This window comes from Bufo bufo, chromosome 1 (assembly GCF_905171765.1).
Source record: "Bufo bufo chromosome 1, aBufBuf1.1, whole genome shotgun sequence".
Taxonomy (NCBI): domain Eukaryota; kingdom Metazoa; phylum Chordata; class Amphibia; order Anura; family Bufonidae; genus Bufo; species Bufo bufo.
The window spans coordinates 80,654,425-80,671,776 of NC_053389.1; the positions used below are offsets into that span (position 1 = coordinate 80,654,425).

The following is a 17,352-nucleotide window of genomic DNA, read 5'->3' on the forward strand; positions in this document are numbered from 1 at the left end:
TTGCGGCTTGAACCCTAGTTGGTGGCGGAGAAGTCACGCAAGTCATCCGGCATGAAGAGATTAACTACAGCAGCATGTGGACCATTTTTAGCCCAAGGCTTCTCATCAGGCCTTTTTTAGTCAAATGCATCCCCCACTGTCAGTCCCTTCGGGATCCATGCCTCATTCATCTTAATAAAGGTGAGGTAATCTAGACTTTTTTGACCTAGGCGACTTCTCTTCTCAGTGACAATACCTCCTACTGCACTGAAGGTCCTTTCTGACAGGACACTTGAAGCGGGGCAGGCCAGAAGTTCTATCGCAAATTGGGATAGCTCAGGCCACAGGTCAAGCCTGCACACCTAGTAGTCAAGGGGTTCATCGCTCCTCAGAGTGTCGCTATCTGCAGTTAAGGCGAGGTAGTCTGCTACCTGTCGGTCGAGTCGTTCTCTGAGGGTGGACCCCAAAGGGATGTGGCGATACGTAGGACTTAAAAAGCTCTGCATGTCCTCCATCAACAACACGTCTGTAAAGCGTCCTGTCCTTGCCGATGTAGTCGTGGTAGGAAGAGGATTACTTTCACCTCTTCCACTGTTAGATTCCCGTTGTGCTGTGACATCACCCTTATATGCTGTGTATCAATAGAGTACAGGTTGGGGATTGCCTTTTGTGAAAAAAAAATTCGGCCGGGTACTGTATGTTTTATGAAATAGATATGAAATTCTATACATCATGGTCAAATATAGAGGTATTATCAATATGTACTACTGATATCACGGTAGCCCATATATGGCAACCACAATTCCATGCCAGAGTTTGAGAGATATCCGCATCCCATCATCCTTTTCTGACCAACTATAGTATAAAAAACGTGAATTTGCCATTTGCTGATACTGCCACTGAGGAAGGGGAGGTACCCTGAAACGTGTCTGGCCCTGGAGTTTCAGCAAGCACCCACAACTTTCAAGATCAGGCACATCGAGTCTGTGGCAGATAAATATTTTTAATAACATTTTAACAATAACAATTTACAACATTTTAACAATAACTGTCCTTTCTAGCTTATTTTTTTTATGGAAAGCAACTATATCTTTCATTTTTTGATGGTTCCTCTTATCCATCCTCCGAACCTTCTTCGAAACCCGCCGCAGCAGCTTATGGCGAGCCAATTGATCCTTTTCATTCTCCTTCTGGTACCTGGCCATTCATTGATGGTATTTATAGATTACTGTATGTTTAAAAGAAAAGAAAATATTAATGCAATTTAGTTTAGCAGACAATTAGTGCATTGTGTGGAGTAGGTGTATAAACACTTAAGATTTACATCAAAATCCAGAAGTTACACATGTTTATGGTCATTATATTGTTTTTTGGATTAGAGATAGTTCGGAAACAGTTTAATGTTATTTTTATGGGTAGTTTATATTTATTAGCTACTTTAGACACCTACGCCACTTGCACATGACCATGACCATGCCATATGTCCCGGAGCGGCATACTACATCCTGAACATGGAAGCTCACAGCAGCAGAGGTTACTATGATACTCTCCGCATCGTCCGCTCGTGGGACTATAGTCCTGTGTTCATATGAGTGCAGGAAAATCGACCCGCGGGTGGTCGATGCGCTCAGCATCAATAGTAACCTATGGTTAATATACAGGGTGTGCCATTTATATGGATACACCTTAATAAAATGGGAATGGTTGGTGATATTAACTTCCTGTTTGTGGCACATTAGTATATGTGAGGGGGGAAACTTTTCAAGATGGGTGGTGACCATGGTGGCCATTTTGAAGTCGGACATTTTGAATCCAACTTTAGTTTTTTCAATAGGAAGAGGGTCATGTGACACATCAAACTTATTGGGAATTTCACAAGAAAAACAATGGTGTGCTTGGTTTTAACGTAACTTTATTCTTCCATGAGTTATTTACAAGTTTATGACCACTTATAAAATGTGTTCAATGTGCTGCCCATTGTGTTGGATTGTCAATGCAACCCTCTTCTCCCACTCTTCACACACTGATAGCAACACCGCAGGAGAAATGCTAGCACAGGCTTCCAGTCTCCGTAGTTTCAGGTGCTGCACATCTCGTATCTTCACAGCATAGACAATTGCCTTCAGATGACCCCAAAGATAAAAGTCTAAGGGGGTCAGATCGGGAGACCTTGGGGGCCATTCAACTGGCCCACGACGACCAATCCACTTTCCAGGAAACTGTTCATCTAGGAATGCTCGGACCTGACACCCATAATGTGGTGATGCACCATCTTGCTGGAAAAACTCAGGGAACGTGCCAGCTTCAGTGCATAAAGAGGGAAACACATCATTAAGTAGCAATTTCGCATATCCAGTGGCCTTGAGGTTTCCATTGATGAAGAATGGCCTCACTATCTTTGTACCCCATATACCAAACCATACCATAAATTTTTTTGTTCCAAAAGTCTTGGAGGGATCTATCCAATGTGGGTTAGTGTCAGACCAATAGCGGTGGTTTTGTTTGTTAACTTCACCATTCAAATAAAAGTTTGCCTCATCACTGAACAAAATCTTCTGCGTAAACTGAGGGTCCTGTTCCAATTTTTGTTTTGCCCATTCTGCAAATTCAGTGCGCCGATCTGGGTCATCCTTGTTGAGATGCTGCAGTAGCTGGAGTTTGGTAGGGTGCCATTTGTGAGTAGCTAATATCCGGCGAAGGGATGTTCGACTAATGCCACTCTCCAGTGACATGCGGCGAGTGCTACGCTGTGGGCTCTTGCTGAATGAAGCTAGGACAGCCACTGATGTTTCTTCATTAGAGACAGATTTCATGCGTCCACATTTTGGCAAACCCAACACTGAACCAGTTTCACGAAACTTAGCAAGCAGTTTGCTAACTGTAGCATGGGAGATGGGTGGTCTCGTAGGGTGTCTTGCATTGAAATCTGCTGCAATGACCCGGTTACTGCGTTCACCAGACATCAACACAATTTCTATCCGCTCCTCACGTGTTAACCTCGGTGACATGTCAATGGCTGTAAACAAAGAGAAACTTGTAAATAACTCATGAAAGAATAAAGGTACGTTAAAACCAACCACACCATTGTTTTTCGTGTGAAATTCCCAATAAGTTTGATGTGTCACATGACCTTATTCCTATTGAAAAAACAAAAGTTGGATTCAAAATTGCCGACTTCAAAATGGCCGCCATGGTCACCACCCATCTTGAAAAGTTTCCCCCCTCACATATACTAATGTGCCTCAAACAGGAAGTTAATATTACCAACCATTCCCATTTTATTAAGGTGTATCCATATAAATGGCCCACCCTGTACATTATTGGCATTGTAACCTATGATGCTGCGCGCTCCCGTGCGCACGTTGTATGCCGCTCCGGGACATATGGCATGATCATGGACCGTATGTCTCGGAGGGCATACGATCGTGTCCAAGGGGCCTTAGGCTACATGCACACGATTGTTGTGTGTTTTGCATGGCGCGTTAATGGTGTATCTGAAAAACCCGTAAGGCTTCCCTGTGCTATATGCAATTAGCGTAACTGCCCAGACAGCCATTTCAATAACTGCGTATTCTTGTCCGCAAAATGGACAATAGGACAGGTAATATTTTTTCTAGGCACCACGTAATGGAGCTACGGATGGGGACAGCACAGGGATTTCAGACCGCATCTTTTTCGGCACCATGGAATTGAATGGGTCCATATCAAAGCTGTAAAAATTGCGGCTCGGATGGGGACCTAAACAGCGGTCGTGCGCCTAATGGAAAGGTGCATTTCTGTTTCTTTATAGTAAGGTAGTTTATGTTGACCCCCTCATTGTAGGGACTTATAAGCAATTACCAACCGGCCAATTTACTAGTAAGCCGCAGCGGGAAAGGACTGAATGCACAGGGACGTACTATTATGTAACAACAAATCCCCGGGCCCCAGGCGTAGTCGCTTGCTAACTGGGGTGCAAAAGCTGCTCAGGTAAACAGTCAGCCATGTTAACTAAGGTCGGCTATAGTTTAGATTTCTTACACATGTGCATTTTTGCTCCAGAGTTGAAAGGGGGGTGGGGGGATCATGTGATGCATGTGAACATCTTATGTATACAGATTTATTTTGATGTGTGCACATATTTACCCTCCTGGTGGGGGCTGTAGACCACCTCTCCCTCCTCCTCTTCTTCCTTGACCTGGGTGGTTAGATTCTGGTGGATGAGAAGGTCCAACCTCCTCCGCCTCGACTTCCACCATTGCGCATACATCAGGGGGGGAAGTGCAGACATCAGGGAATAAAGTGCAGACATCAGGGGGGGAGTGCAGACATCAGGGAATGAAGTGCAGACATCGGGGGGAGTGCAGACATCAGGGGGGGAACTGCAGAATCAGGGGGGGGAAGTGGCCCAGACATTTGCAGAGCGTCTGGCCTGCTCTCTCTACGACTGCTCCTCCGACTCATCGGGGGGGGGGGAGTGCAGACATCAGAGGGGGAACTGCAGACATCAGGGGGGGAACTGCAGACATCAGGGGGGGAACTGCAGACATCAGGGGGGGAACTGCAGACATCAGGGGGGGAACTGCAGACATCAGGGGGGAACTGCAGACATCAGAGGAGGAACTGCAGACATCAGGGGGGGAAGTGGCCAAGGCAGTTGCAGAGGGTCCGGCCTGCTCTCCCTCCGACTCTTCGTCCATCGACACCTGCACCACGTTCAGATCAAGACTTTTGCGTCTTCGTCGTTTTGTCGATGGAACGGGAAGCCCTGTAAATAATCACACAATGTTAGGTATTTAGACCAAAAACTCAGAATTCATAACAAAGTAATAGATCAAGAAATTCTAAAATGTATTGAACTGCTTGGGATTATGATTATACACAATGGTGTATTTTCCTCAATTTGTGGTTTTATAATATATGAAAACCAGTGTTATAGAAGGGTAGAACTAGTCGAAGTTACAAGGTACGATGAGCTAACAAGGGTATTTGTTAGGAGGATGTGCTATAGGGTATTATGGCTGGGTTATTGACGGTTTGGGGAACTAAACAACAGTTCTGCAATTAGATACAGGGTTATTGGATGGTGTTATGTTGGGTAAGTTACTTTTGGTGGCTGCCAGCGTTATACTGTCTGCCAAGCCACATATTCATGATCTGCAGCATGCCCGCCCTCCCTCCCTGTTGACTTAGTTGTCACAGATACTTATTAGAAGGGGGGTTAAACTCGCTTGCCGATAGGCAGTGACTGGTGAGCGGACTTGATTGTTAAATTCTCTTTATCCACAGTTTATCTCAGGTCTATTCAGCGGTTAATCTTAGTCTTCCATGTAAAATCACTTATGTCTGGTCTCCCATACCTTCCCCCTATTACAATCTTAACCTCACACATTGCATTGAATTATTGGTTTATGAGGTGAATTTACTGGTGTGTGTGTACATATATATATATATATAGTACAGACCAAAAGTTTGGACACACCTTCTCATTCAAAGAGTTTTCTTTATTTTCATGACTATGAAGGCATCAAAACTATGAATTAACACATGTGGAATTATATACAAGTGTGAAACAACTGAAAATATGTCATATTCTAGGTTCTTCAAAGTAGCCACCTTTCGCTTTGATTACTGCTTTGCACACTCTTGGCATTCTCTTGATGAGCTTCAAGAGGTAGTCCCCTGAAATGGTTTTCACTTCACAGGTGTGCCCTGTCAGGTTTAATAAGTGGGATTTCTTGCCTTATACATGGGGTTGGGACCATCAGTTGCATTGATGAGAAGTCAGGTGGATACACAGCTGATAGTCCTACTGAATAGACTGTTAGAATTTGTATTATGGCAAGAAAAAAGCAGCTAAGCAAAGAAAAACGAGTGGCCATCATTACTTTAAGAAATGAAGATCAGTCAGTCAGCCGAAAAATTGGGAAAACTTTGAAAGTAAGGGCTATTTGACCATGAAGGAGAGTGATGGGGTGCTGCGCCAGATGACCTGGCCTCCACAGTCACCGGACCTGAACCCAATCAAGATGGTTTGGGGTGAGCTGGACCGCAGAGTGAAGGCAAAAGGGCCAACAAGTGCTAAGCATCTCTGGGAACTCCTTCAAGACTGTTGGAAGACCATTTCAGGGGACTACCTCTTGAAGCTCATCAAGAGAATGCCAAGAGTGTGCAAAGCAGTAATCAAAGCAAAAGGTGGCTACTTTGAAGAACCTAGAATATGACATATTTTCAGTTGTTTCACACTTGTTTGTTATGTATATAATTCCACATGTGTTAATTCATAGTTTTGATGCCTTCATAGTCATGAAAATAAAGAAAACTCTTTGAATGAGAAGGTGTGTCCAAACTTTTGGTCTGTACTGTATATATATATATATATAAAAAAAAAAATCTATTATATATATAGTCCAGAAAATTAACGGCACTCCAGTAGGTCATGAACAAATGACTCCTTTATTCACCCGTGTGGTACAACGTTTCGGCTCAATACTAGAGCCTTTTTCAAGCAGAGAACTCATGCAAATGGTGACATATATATATAGGTAAAAAAATCAACATCAAAGTCATGTGACCCAATCCAGCCGGAGGGAGTGAACCAAAAAAACATACAATACAATTAAAAAAGTGCATACAATGTATACAAAGTACAATATGTAATAAAGACATGGTCATGTATATCAATTGTGGTACATGTATTAATCTTGTGCTAAAGAACATGCAATACATACTAATTTAAATCATATTCAGTGCTGACCATGTCAGGTGATAAATAATGACCTAAAATACAGGGGGAGCAGCCAAAGAAAGATAGCGCAGACATACCAGTCAGGTAAGGCACACGATCCGTGTATCATTTCAGTGTTGTGTACATCCTACTGCACCTGCTCAGGGGAGTGCCAATCAGGTGGCGTGCAAGCAGCTGCGGACGCCATGCGTCAGAGGCAATTGCCGGCGCATGCGTGTTCCCCAGCCACCGCACCGATGACCATCTTAGGTGTGTTAGATATTCCGCGCATGCCCAGTGTAATCCAGGCACACACGTGCCATTTTGATTATTGGAAAACTGCCCTATCTCTGCGAGTCAATACTACTGCTACATAGAACCAGCTCTATTGCCGAGTATAACGCCGCCGATAGGCAGGGATAGTCCCCATTACAGGGCTGCTACCCTACCACTCCGGGTAAATCCCCGAGGACCACCACATATCACGTGGCTATCCAGGGGGGGTTATCCTAAGGGTCGTGCGGACATTGTTCAACTCGGGAGGGGTCTCCTCCAGCCGGTAAGCAGATGACACAGAGGGCAGATCAACTGTTGAAAAAATAAAAAAATAAAGGCTAAACCATAAGGGCTAATATAACAATATAGCATATACCCTATGGCACTCCTCGAGTGGGGCAGTGTGTACTATAAAAAACACTACATTTAGATATGCCTCATTCCCGTCAGATGTGCTGCATCCAACTTGACCTTATTCTCCATCCCTTCTGTCTCAATATTGTGCAAATAATCTGAAAAAAAGAGAAGAAAGAAAAATTATCAATAAAGCAAGAAATATTATAATTCTCCATGTATACACACAGCATACCGAACTGTAAATCACAGGTCCGAGGAGACAAATCACACTTTATATAATATCCAACATTCAGTCCATTGGGTCTAAGACTACCCAACCTGTGTATCCACTGTAGCAACTTAGATCTATTGCCGCCGCGTCTGGGTTGGGGTATGTGATCAAGAATCCAGCACTTCAAGTCATTCTCCCTGTGCCCAGCCTCAGCAAAGTGTTTAGATACCGGAAAGTCAAGACATTTTTTTCTAATACTATACCGGTGATTGTTGAGGCGAGTTTTTAACTCGGTGGATGTCTCACCCCCATAAAGTAAGTTGCATGGGCAAGACAACACATATATGACAAAACTTGAGTCGCAGGTTAAATGAAACGGGATATCATAAGTCATGCCTGTGGTTGGATGTGTAATTTTCTTCCCTTTGCGGATATATCTACAATTGACACAGCCTAGGCAGGGAAAACAACCCAGCCCAGGCTGTGTCAACGTAGTCTGTCTAATGGCCCCCTTGGAACCAATATCTGCCTTAACCAGCTGGTCTCGCAGGTTCCTGGAGCATCGAGATGAGAACAACGGTGGATGTTTAAACTCAGGGATATTCTTGAAACAGATACCCAATATATCCCAATGTTTATTGATGATTCTGTTGATGAGGGACTTAGTTCATTATATACCGAAACAAACGGAATTCTGTCAGGTTTCTGAATAATTTTCTGCTTGGATAACATATCTTTCCTATGAAAGCTACGTACCCTATCCATATGGTCCAACAACTGGTGGGGATAGCCCCTATCTGAAAATTTGGTGGCCATGGAGTCCAGGGCCAGGTTAAGTTTACTCTGATCAGTCACTATGCGTTTTACCCTGAGAAATTGAGAGAAGGGAAGCGACTGGATTATCTTCCTGGGGTGGGAACTATTATAACACAAAAAAGTGTTGGTGTCTGTGGGTTTCGTGTACAATTCAGTATGAAACGTACCTCCACTGTATATAACCCTGGTATCTAATAACTGGATCTGAGTGTTGGAATATACAAGTGTGAATTGCAGATTCTTATCATAATTGTTCAAAAACACATGAAAGTCCTTCAATTCAGTCTCATTACCATTCCATATGAGGAAGATGTCGTCGATATATCTCCACCACCTCAGAACATGTCTGAAGTGGTGGGACAGATAGACGACATCCTCCTCAAAGCACTGCATAAATATATTTGCATACGTGGGGGCCACGTGAGACTCCATGGCCACTCCGCGTTTCTGCAAATAAAAAGCAACCTGAAAAAGAAAGTAATTGTAGTGTAGAATGATGTTCAGCAAGGTAATGATAAATTCAGATGCATGAGAAGTGAAGGATGACAATTTAAGCATTTTTTCAACAGCCAAGATACCTCTCTCATGTACAATCGAAGTATATAACGAGGTTACATCAAAAGAGGCAAGTAGCACAGGGAAGGAGTGTACCAAATCGATCTCTCCAAGCTTGACCAAGAAGTCCGAAGTGTCTTGTATATAAAAACAGCCCCCTATAGATAAATGATGCAAAACTTTGTCCAAGAAAATGGCTATATTACTAAAGATGGAATCAGACCCCGAGACAATGGGACGTCCCGGGGGATCAACCAGGGTCTTGTGAATCTTGGGTAACACATATATCACAGGAGTGACAGGATGTGCCACCTCAAGATAATCACATAGATCCCTGTCAATGGTACCTGCCACCATTGCATCTGTTAAACATTTACGTATAATCTCTGCAATCTCGAATTTGGGGTCAGAATCTAACACCTTATAGACTTCTTGGTCCCCCAGTTGCCTCATTATTACTTGGATATATTTGCTAGTGTCCATAACAACGACCGCACCCCCCTTGTCGGCCGGCTTAAAGGTAAGGGTGGGGTCGGACCTAAGCGAATCAAGTGCATCAATGTCACAAGGGCCCCGAGTAAACCCTTGCTGGAGGTTAACCCTACTACATCTGTACGGATTAGCAGCATTACTGTATATATACATTAAAGAGTGTTGTAGAGAGAGGGACTAAATTCATGTAAGCATTGTACCTGGGCATAATCGCTGACTATACTCTTCGACCAGATCTGGGTGTAGGAACTTGATGTCACACCATTTTTTGGGGATGGCTGGTATTTCATGCCGCACTCCATATTTGGCATATAACTCTGATTGAAGAGACAGTACTATCTCCATTTTGTCCTTTCTTTTCATGGTCCGGTCATATCCCTGAAGAAGAAATTGCTGATGGATAAAGATGAAAGCATATATCCGGGGGGGAAAAAAACAAAAACATTGAAAGCCAAATTAAAATTTTCATGTTACTGTTAAGAATCCCGATTCTACAGAGATTCTATGTGTGTGGGCTCTGACAAATCAGATATTGCCCAAGTAAGCTGAGATGTATCTGTCTTGTCAAGGCACGGTACCATATGTAGAGCTGGTTCGCATCGCCGGGGTGCACCCTGTGTAACGCAAAGTGAACCGGTAAAACCTTACATTCAGACTAAGAAAGCTCTTGGTCATAAAATAGAATCTCTATATATATTGTCTGTGTGTTATATAGTGTGTGTTATATATATAGTGGCAGGAAAATTGATGTGCTATGTGCATGTGATAGAGTTTTTCCATGGACCATACATACATGCTACTAACATTTTGCGCCGACGAAACAAGAATGCTAATTTCACTAATTCGCAATATATACTGTAACCAGTTAAAATGTGTTGAATTGACTTCCAGACAAAAAAAATAACAAAAAATCGTATCAATATAGATAATAATCGCATCTACAAATATTTCAGAATTCGTGATCTACAGAATAATCATTGTGCTGCATGCAATATGTACAAAAACAACATATATGCTTTAAGAGAATATTACTTACAATGATGTTGTCCTCATCTTTCTCAAATATGTGTCTGAACTTTGAAGTACTTCCAGTAGCCATAGTGATGAATGCTTGATGAAGGGTAGTTCACACTGGTCACAGTCACTGGGCGGTTCTAATACTGTAAATTACATCAGACACTTTTTCACGCACGTTTACGTTACCCGCTTTATTTAAATTAGGGAGAGCGATAGCGATAGTGAATATAATAAATCGAATATTATTCGAAAAATATCTAAAAATCGAAATCACGATTTCGATTATTCCACCCGGCTGTTGCCGTACTGGTGCTTCTTCCTGCTTAGCCTGCCTGACCGAGGTAATCGTCTAATCCCGTCTAGCCAAATTTTCTTTATTGGAATATTCACGAATATTCGAAAAAACAAATATATAGCAATATAGCGAATATATTTGTTATTTAATCAACTTCAACATACTCCTCCCCGACAAGCTCCCCGTCACCATGGGAACGCCTGTGGGTTAGAAAATACCATCGGATCTGAGTTTTCCCTGAGATCGTGAAAACTCAGATCTGATGGTATATTCTAACCCACAGGCGTTCCCATGGTGATGGGGACGCTTGTCAGGGAGGAGTATGCCAAAGTGGAATAACAGTACACATTGAAAAAAAAAAAGACTAATATTCTAAATAACGAATATATTCGCTATATTGCTATAAAACTTTGTTTTTTAGAATATTCGTCATATTCTAAAAATTGAAGTTATAGCATAATAGCGAATATTCGTAAAATACACATATAGACTGCAATTTAGCTAGTATAGTGCTATCGTTTTTTTTATAGTGTAAATTTTTTCCAAATCTGAAGTTCAGAAGAGACAAAAAAAATAAGACTATAAAAAAAATATAGCACTATATTAGTTAAATTGCAGTCTATATGTGTATTTTACGAATATTCGCTATATTGCTATAACTTTGTTTTTTAGAATATTCGTCATATTCTAAAACAAGAATATATAGCAATATAGCTAATATTCGTAAAATACACATACCATTAGCAAACCAATAGGAAAGTTGCCTTATACAGTTAAAAAATCGCAATACGCGAGTAATTAAATTGCATATTAATCGCGATAAATAGAATAATGACGAATATTCGATTTCGATGAATATAAGACGGATATTAAATCGAATATTCGCGAAATATCGCGAAATCGAATATGGCACCTCCCGCTCATCACTGCTCTTTATACGGACTGCCTCTTTGGACGCCTAATACTAATGGCCTATATCTGGTGTCATATATCCCGGGTACCCAGGTAGGACGAGTGGTAAGTCCCAGGCAGGTGCAGCAATTACAAGGGTAACCCTGCTGCTTCGGGAATGGCTAGGGGAGTAATATACCCCTTCTTCCTGTTTGTTATATGTTCCAGGATTGGTAATGGGACTACTAAACCCCCATCCTGGTGTGTCTTCCAGGAGTTTCATGGGATTATTATACTCTCCTCCTGTGACTACCAGAAGCGCATGGAGAAGCTGATACCTCCCCCCTCTGTGCCTATGCATAAAGTATGGCGCCTCAACCTTAGAGCCTTTTTTGCTACCCATAGTCACCATAGTGATCCTGCTATAAGCCTTATATTTTGACTTTGGTGCAGGGAAGGGAATACAGGATAAAGCCACCCTTCCGTTTGCGGGCATTTCATTACACAATGGTGGAATTACAGAGTAAAGACACTCCCATGCTTTCTTTGGTATTAGGATCCAAAATACTTCAAAGTCAGTAGTGATTGCTTAGTGCAGACCTTTGGTTCACTGGTTTTACCGAGAGGGAAACTGTTAATTAGGACACCCTACTCATGTGGGCAGGAACCTTAGGGTAGCCGTTATATGTTTGTCTTGGTATGTCTTTATGTGTATTATATGCAGCACTTAGTATTAAATTGGGTGCCTCAGAGCTTGTTCCTACTATCCCAAGCATAAGCCGAGGGTGGCTTAACTCAAAGAAACCCTAGAGTTGTGTTACTACACGCCTCTACCCCGCTACTCTCTGTTAAGAGCCTGTATATTGTCATCTGATGTAATTTATAGAGTAATTTATATTATGTCTTCACAAATGTGCATCTAAAACCATGTTAAATATAATTGTCCTTGTAATTTTCCAGGTTCACCAGCAAGTGGCAGCAAATCCATTGGCAAGGTACTAGTTCTAGTTTAGTGTATCTAGGCTGGAATGGATTATTCCAGCTTAGCTTCTTCTCTGTGAGCGAAGTGGGCTGTTCCCACATCCTGCATCATCGGTGGAGAAGGAAGTTAGATGGTAGTGTAGCCCACCCCCTGCTAGGGGTAGGGTGTGTGTGTGAGGAGTTCCCTTGCATAGGGAAGACAGCAAGGATCTTGTCTCAACTGAGACTTGATCACATCCCCAGTCTGAGCTCCTTCAGTCTCAGTTGGATGAAGAGAAGCAGAAAACTACAGACAACCTCCAGAGTTCCAGGAAGAAAGCATCCCCTGAGAATATATCTGTGAGTTAAGTCCAGAGACCTAGGAGAAGCCATTCCTCCTGAGCTAGTCTGTCCCCATACAGCAGAAGTTACAGAAAAGTGCAGAAGATTAATTCCTGTCACAATTACAGAGCTACCAAACAGATGACTTATCCTGCAAGCTCACATTTAAAGCAGAAGCATTCATTTCCTGCCAATCATTGCTAAAACCTGCTGGGATCAAGAGACCAAGGCTGTATACTGCTTGGATACAAGTTATCTTCAGTAAAGAAACGTTTGAACTTCATCTAAAGGTCTGGACATCCTTTCTGCTGCAAAATTCCTCTATCACTCCTACTCGCCTCACTAAGGAACGCCCCCCTCTGCGGATGACGTCACCGGCCATAGAGGAGTGTTATTAGGAGTAGAAGGAGGTTCTATTGGAGGCAGCAAACTATGCTATTTAGCATAGTGTACGCCTCCCATGGTCATTTGCAATGAATGGGATGTGCTACAGTATGGGTGCTAACCACGCCTCCCATGTCCCTACATGCCAGTCAGATCGCTCCCTGCCACTATTGTCTTTTATGCAATGCTAGCAGAGAGCAGATACATGGAAGCAGGGAGGGATCCCGTTTGCAGGCTTAGAAAAAAGTGGTTTTAGGGGATGAATACTGATGAGGAGTATGAGTGGCAGGAGGCGGAATACTGATAAGGGGGAGTGGAAAGGCTTGTGAGATCCAGCTGCAGAGTCACGCAGCCTTGTGGGACCCATAAGGCAGTGTGGCCGGAAATGACATAGCACAGGAGATAATATGTAAACAATACTGACAGCAGTATTAGGGACTCATAGGAGCAAAGGGGATGAAAAAAAAAATACACAGAGCATCAGAATGACTTTACTGCGTAATGTCAAGGTGATTATTAACGTTTTTAAAAATTACTTTGATCCCGGACAACCCATTTAAGGGACAGGGCTCTATGGAGGTCACTGCTAAGGGGTAGAGTGCTTAGGAGGTCACTGTTAAGGGGCAGGGTGCTGTGGAGGTCAATGTTAAGGGGAAGTGTACTGTGGAGGTCACTATTTACCCCTTAGTGACCACGCACATTTTTTCAAAATTGCATTCCAAGAGCTATAACTTTTTTGTTTTTTCACTAATGTACCTTTATGAGGCCTTTTTTTTTGCAGTTATAGTTATAGTTTTTAATGCACCATTTTGGGTACATATAGTCATTGATTAACACCAGCTATCTGTCTTAAACCCCCTTTGTTTACGTCAATAAAAAGGCGTATTGTGGTCACTACGGGGTTAAGATGGTGGGGTGCTGCAGAGATGAAAGTTAACAGGATGGGGTGCTGTAGAGGTCACTGTTAAGGAGGTGTGGCGCTGTGGAGGTCACTGTTATGGGGGACAGTTAAAAATAAAATAAACTATGTATAACTGCTGGGATATATATATGGTGTATAACTGTGGGATCACTGCTTGAGGAAGGTTCCAGTGTGCGGACTGAAACGTTGCATTGGTGAATTAAAAGTCACATTCATTTTACTTCTCTGGAGTGTCGTGGAATATTTTTATTTTCAGCGTTTTTGGAGATTGGATCACTTCAACATCCGCTGGCACCCTTTTGCTCTTTGGATGTGCGGTGCCGTTCATACTATATAAAAATTTTTGCTGCTGGGATATATAGGAATACTAGTGATTTCGCCATAAAAAAACAAAAAACAAAAAACAAAGGCATGGATTGGCCTCCTGGGAACCCTTGGGACAAATCCAATAAACACAAAAACAGACCAACACTTCATACTCGGGCAGCGCTGGGTTCTTTTTATAGTTTTATTTTATTTTTGAGTTTGTAGATTCAATCCAGTCTCAGTGTTTACAAGCTAAAGCATGCAGACATTTTGTGGTATTTTCAAAAAATGATGACTGAAGAATTTGGGCTTACTTTGATTTATGAGCGTGAATAAAATAGTGACCTTCATAATCAGCAACATCTATCTTTGATTTATCAGCACGAGGGGTATACACAGCTTTTTCAATAATGTAACCAGCTTCTTTAAACGCCATCTCCAGCGCTTCCTTTTTTGAGCTCATTACACTAAACCGCTTTTTACCAGCGTGATAATAAGTACTATTTAGCGTACTCAAGATTAAAATGTGACCTTCAGGTTTTAGCAAGTTCTTGAAATTTTTTAGAACATTACAGTATGACTTCATATCTTTACATGGGGCTTCAAGGCAGAGGGATACCAGGAGACAATCAGCGGGTGGCACAATGACAGGGTCATAAGGGTTTCTTTTCAAAGCATCACATTTCATGACTTGCGTGACCTTACTGCGGAGTTTCTCAGCCTTTTTCTCCGAATCCTCCCTTTAGACAGAAAATAATAAAATGAATTTACTTTTTTGCATGCTTATGAAATGATAGCAGATATATCCTGACTGAATGGGTTGTCTCATGAAGACTCATACCTACAGTATATGCCTTCTTATTGCATATGGACTTCAAAGAGGTGGGTTCCTGTTCAGGAATCTCCTTGATAAGCCTGGATGTAGAGCCACTCAATAAGGTATGGCCAAATGGTCAGGTCTCTGCATGGAATTAAGAACCAGGGGCAAAGAAGAAAAAAAAAAAAAAAAGAGAAGTCGTATCTGTTCTTTATTCTTTCCTTTTATGATCCACTCCTTATTTTGGCTTACAAAGCTGCATGCAGAAACCTGACTATGTGGCCATACCGTAAGTGACTCCTGCTCTGGCAGGCTAAAGACACCAGTGAATCATGTGGATAACCATTCATTTGAAAGGCCATCATGTAAAACTACATTTTTCATGCCAAAATCAGCCGTCAAAAGGGAATTATCTGGTTATTACAGGGGAAAAAAATCAAACACATGCATGGGCAGGCAAGAGCAAGGACAGCTTTTATAGAGCTGCTGTATTTTTTAGGGGGCGGCCACGCGGTCAGGTTTCCTAATGCAGTTTTGGTAGCGAAGACCAGGAGTGAATAAAAATAAAAATAAAAAACAGAAGATGCTGTATCCATCCTGTATACTTTCTCTCCTTTTCTAATTCACTCCTGATTTTGGCTTCCAAAACTGCATGCAGATACCTGATCGTGTGGAAGTACCCTTATAGAGTAAGGCCCCTTTCACACAGGCGTTGCTGGAAAATGTGCGGGTGCGTTGCGATTTTTCCGCGCGAGTGCAAAACATTGTAATGCGTTTTGCACGCGAGTGAGAAAAATCGCGCATGTTTGGTACCCAAACCCGAACTTCTTCACAGAAGTTCGGGCTTGGGATCAATGTTCTGTAGATTGTATTATTTTCCCTTATAACATGGTTATAAGGGAAAATAATAGCATTCTGAATACAGAATGCAAAGTAAAACAGCGCTGGAGGGGTTAAAAAAATAAATACAATTGTTTAACTCACCTTAGTCCACTTGATCGCGGCCCGGCATCTCCAGTTCTGTCTCCTTTGTTGAATAGGACCTGTGGTGAGGATTATATACAGTTACAGGACCTTTGATGACGTCACTCCGGTCATCACATGATCCATCACCATGGTAAAAGATCATGTGATGTACCATGTGATGACCGGAGTGACGTCATCAAAGGTCCTGTAACGGTATTTAATGCTCACCACAGGTCCTATTCAACAAAGGAGACAGAAGGAGATGCCGGGCCGCGATCAAGTGGACTAAGGTGAGTTAAATTTTTATTTTATTTTTTAACCCCTCCAGCCCTATTTTACTTTGCATTCTGTATTCAGAATGCTATTATTTTCCCTTATAACCCTGTTATAAGGGAAAATAATATTGATCGGGTCTCCATCCCGATCGTCTCCTAGCAACCATGCGTGAAAATCGCACCGCATCCGCACTTGCTTGCGGATGCTTGCCATTTTCACGCAACCCCATTCACTTCTATGGGGCCTGCGTTGCGTGAAAAACGCAGAATATAGAGCATGCTGCAATTTTCACGCAACGCATAAGTGATGCGTGAAAATCACCGCTCATCGGAACAGCCCCATAGAAATGAATGGGTCGGTATTCACCTCACCTCACGCATCGCATCCGCGCGGAATACTCGCCCGTGTGAAAGGGGCCTAAGTCACGAGCAGTGGACCCTTCTCAATGACCTCCATATGCATATGGACAGGGGTTATCTTTATGAGACTTTATATTACAGAGTTTGGACTTTTTTATCTTAGAATTCCGACTTACTGTTTTTGTTTGACCCAAAAAAAAAAAAACAGAGCAAATGTGGGGAAAATGCAATTCCGCCACAGTTTTATGGGTTTTGTTTTTACGGCGTTCTCTATGCAGTAAAACTGACCTGTTACTTTCATTCTCCAGGTCTGTATGATTACAGTGATACCAAATATGTATAGTTTTTCTGTTTTAATACTGAAAAAAAAAATTGAAAATAGTTTTTTTCTTTTCAGCTCCATATTCTGACTCCTATACTTTTTT

The 17,352-nt window shown here is 42.2% G+C and overlaps 1 protein-coding gene across 7 annotated transcripts in view; it reads right to left on the reverse strand.

Moving 5' to 3' along the window:
- Positions 1-1,007: 1,007 nt before the first annotated feature.
- The window catches only part of LOC120996676 (nicotinamide N-methyltransferase-like), a 40,796-nt gene continuing 24,451 nt past the window's right edge, over positions 1,008-17,352 (reverse strand). The window contains exons 4-8 of one of the 7 annotated variants that reach the window (XR_005777847.1): positions 15,215-15,249; positions 10,429-10,552; positions 9,593-9,770; positions 7,338-7,473; positions 4,550-4,726 (exon numbers count right to left, since the gene is read on the reverse strand). Coding sequence is in view for 4 of the 7 variants with exons in the window: in XM_040426782.1 (XP_040282716.1) it covers positions 14,820-15,249 (430 nt within the window). In the remaining 3 variants the exon portion in view is untranslated. Of the gene's footprint in view, positions 1,208-4,549; positions 4,727-6,342; positions 7,474-9,592; positions 9,771-10,428; positions 10,553-14,340; positions 15,250-17,352 lie in introns of those variants that run through there. The other 6 variants (XR_005777844.1, XR_005777843.1, XM_040426785.1 and 3 more) reach the window with 6 other exon arrangements.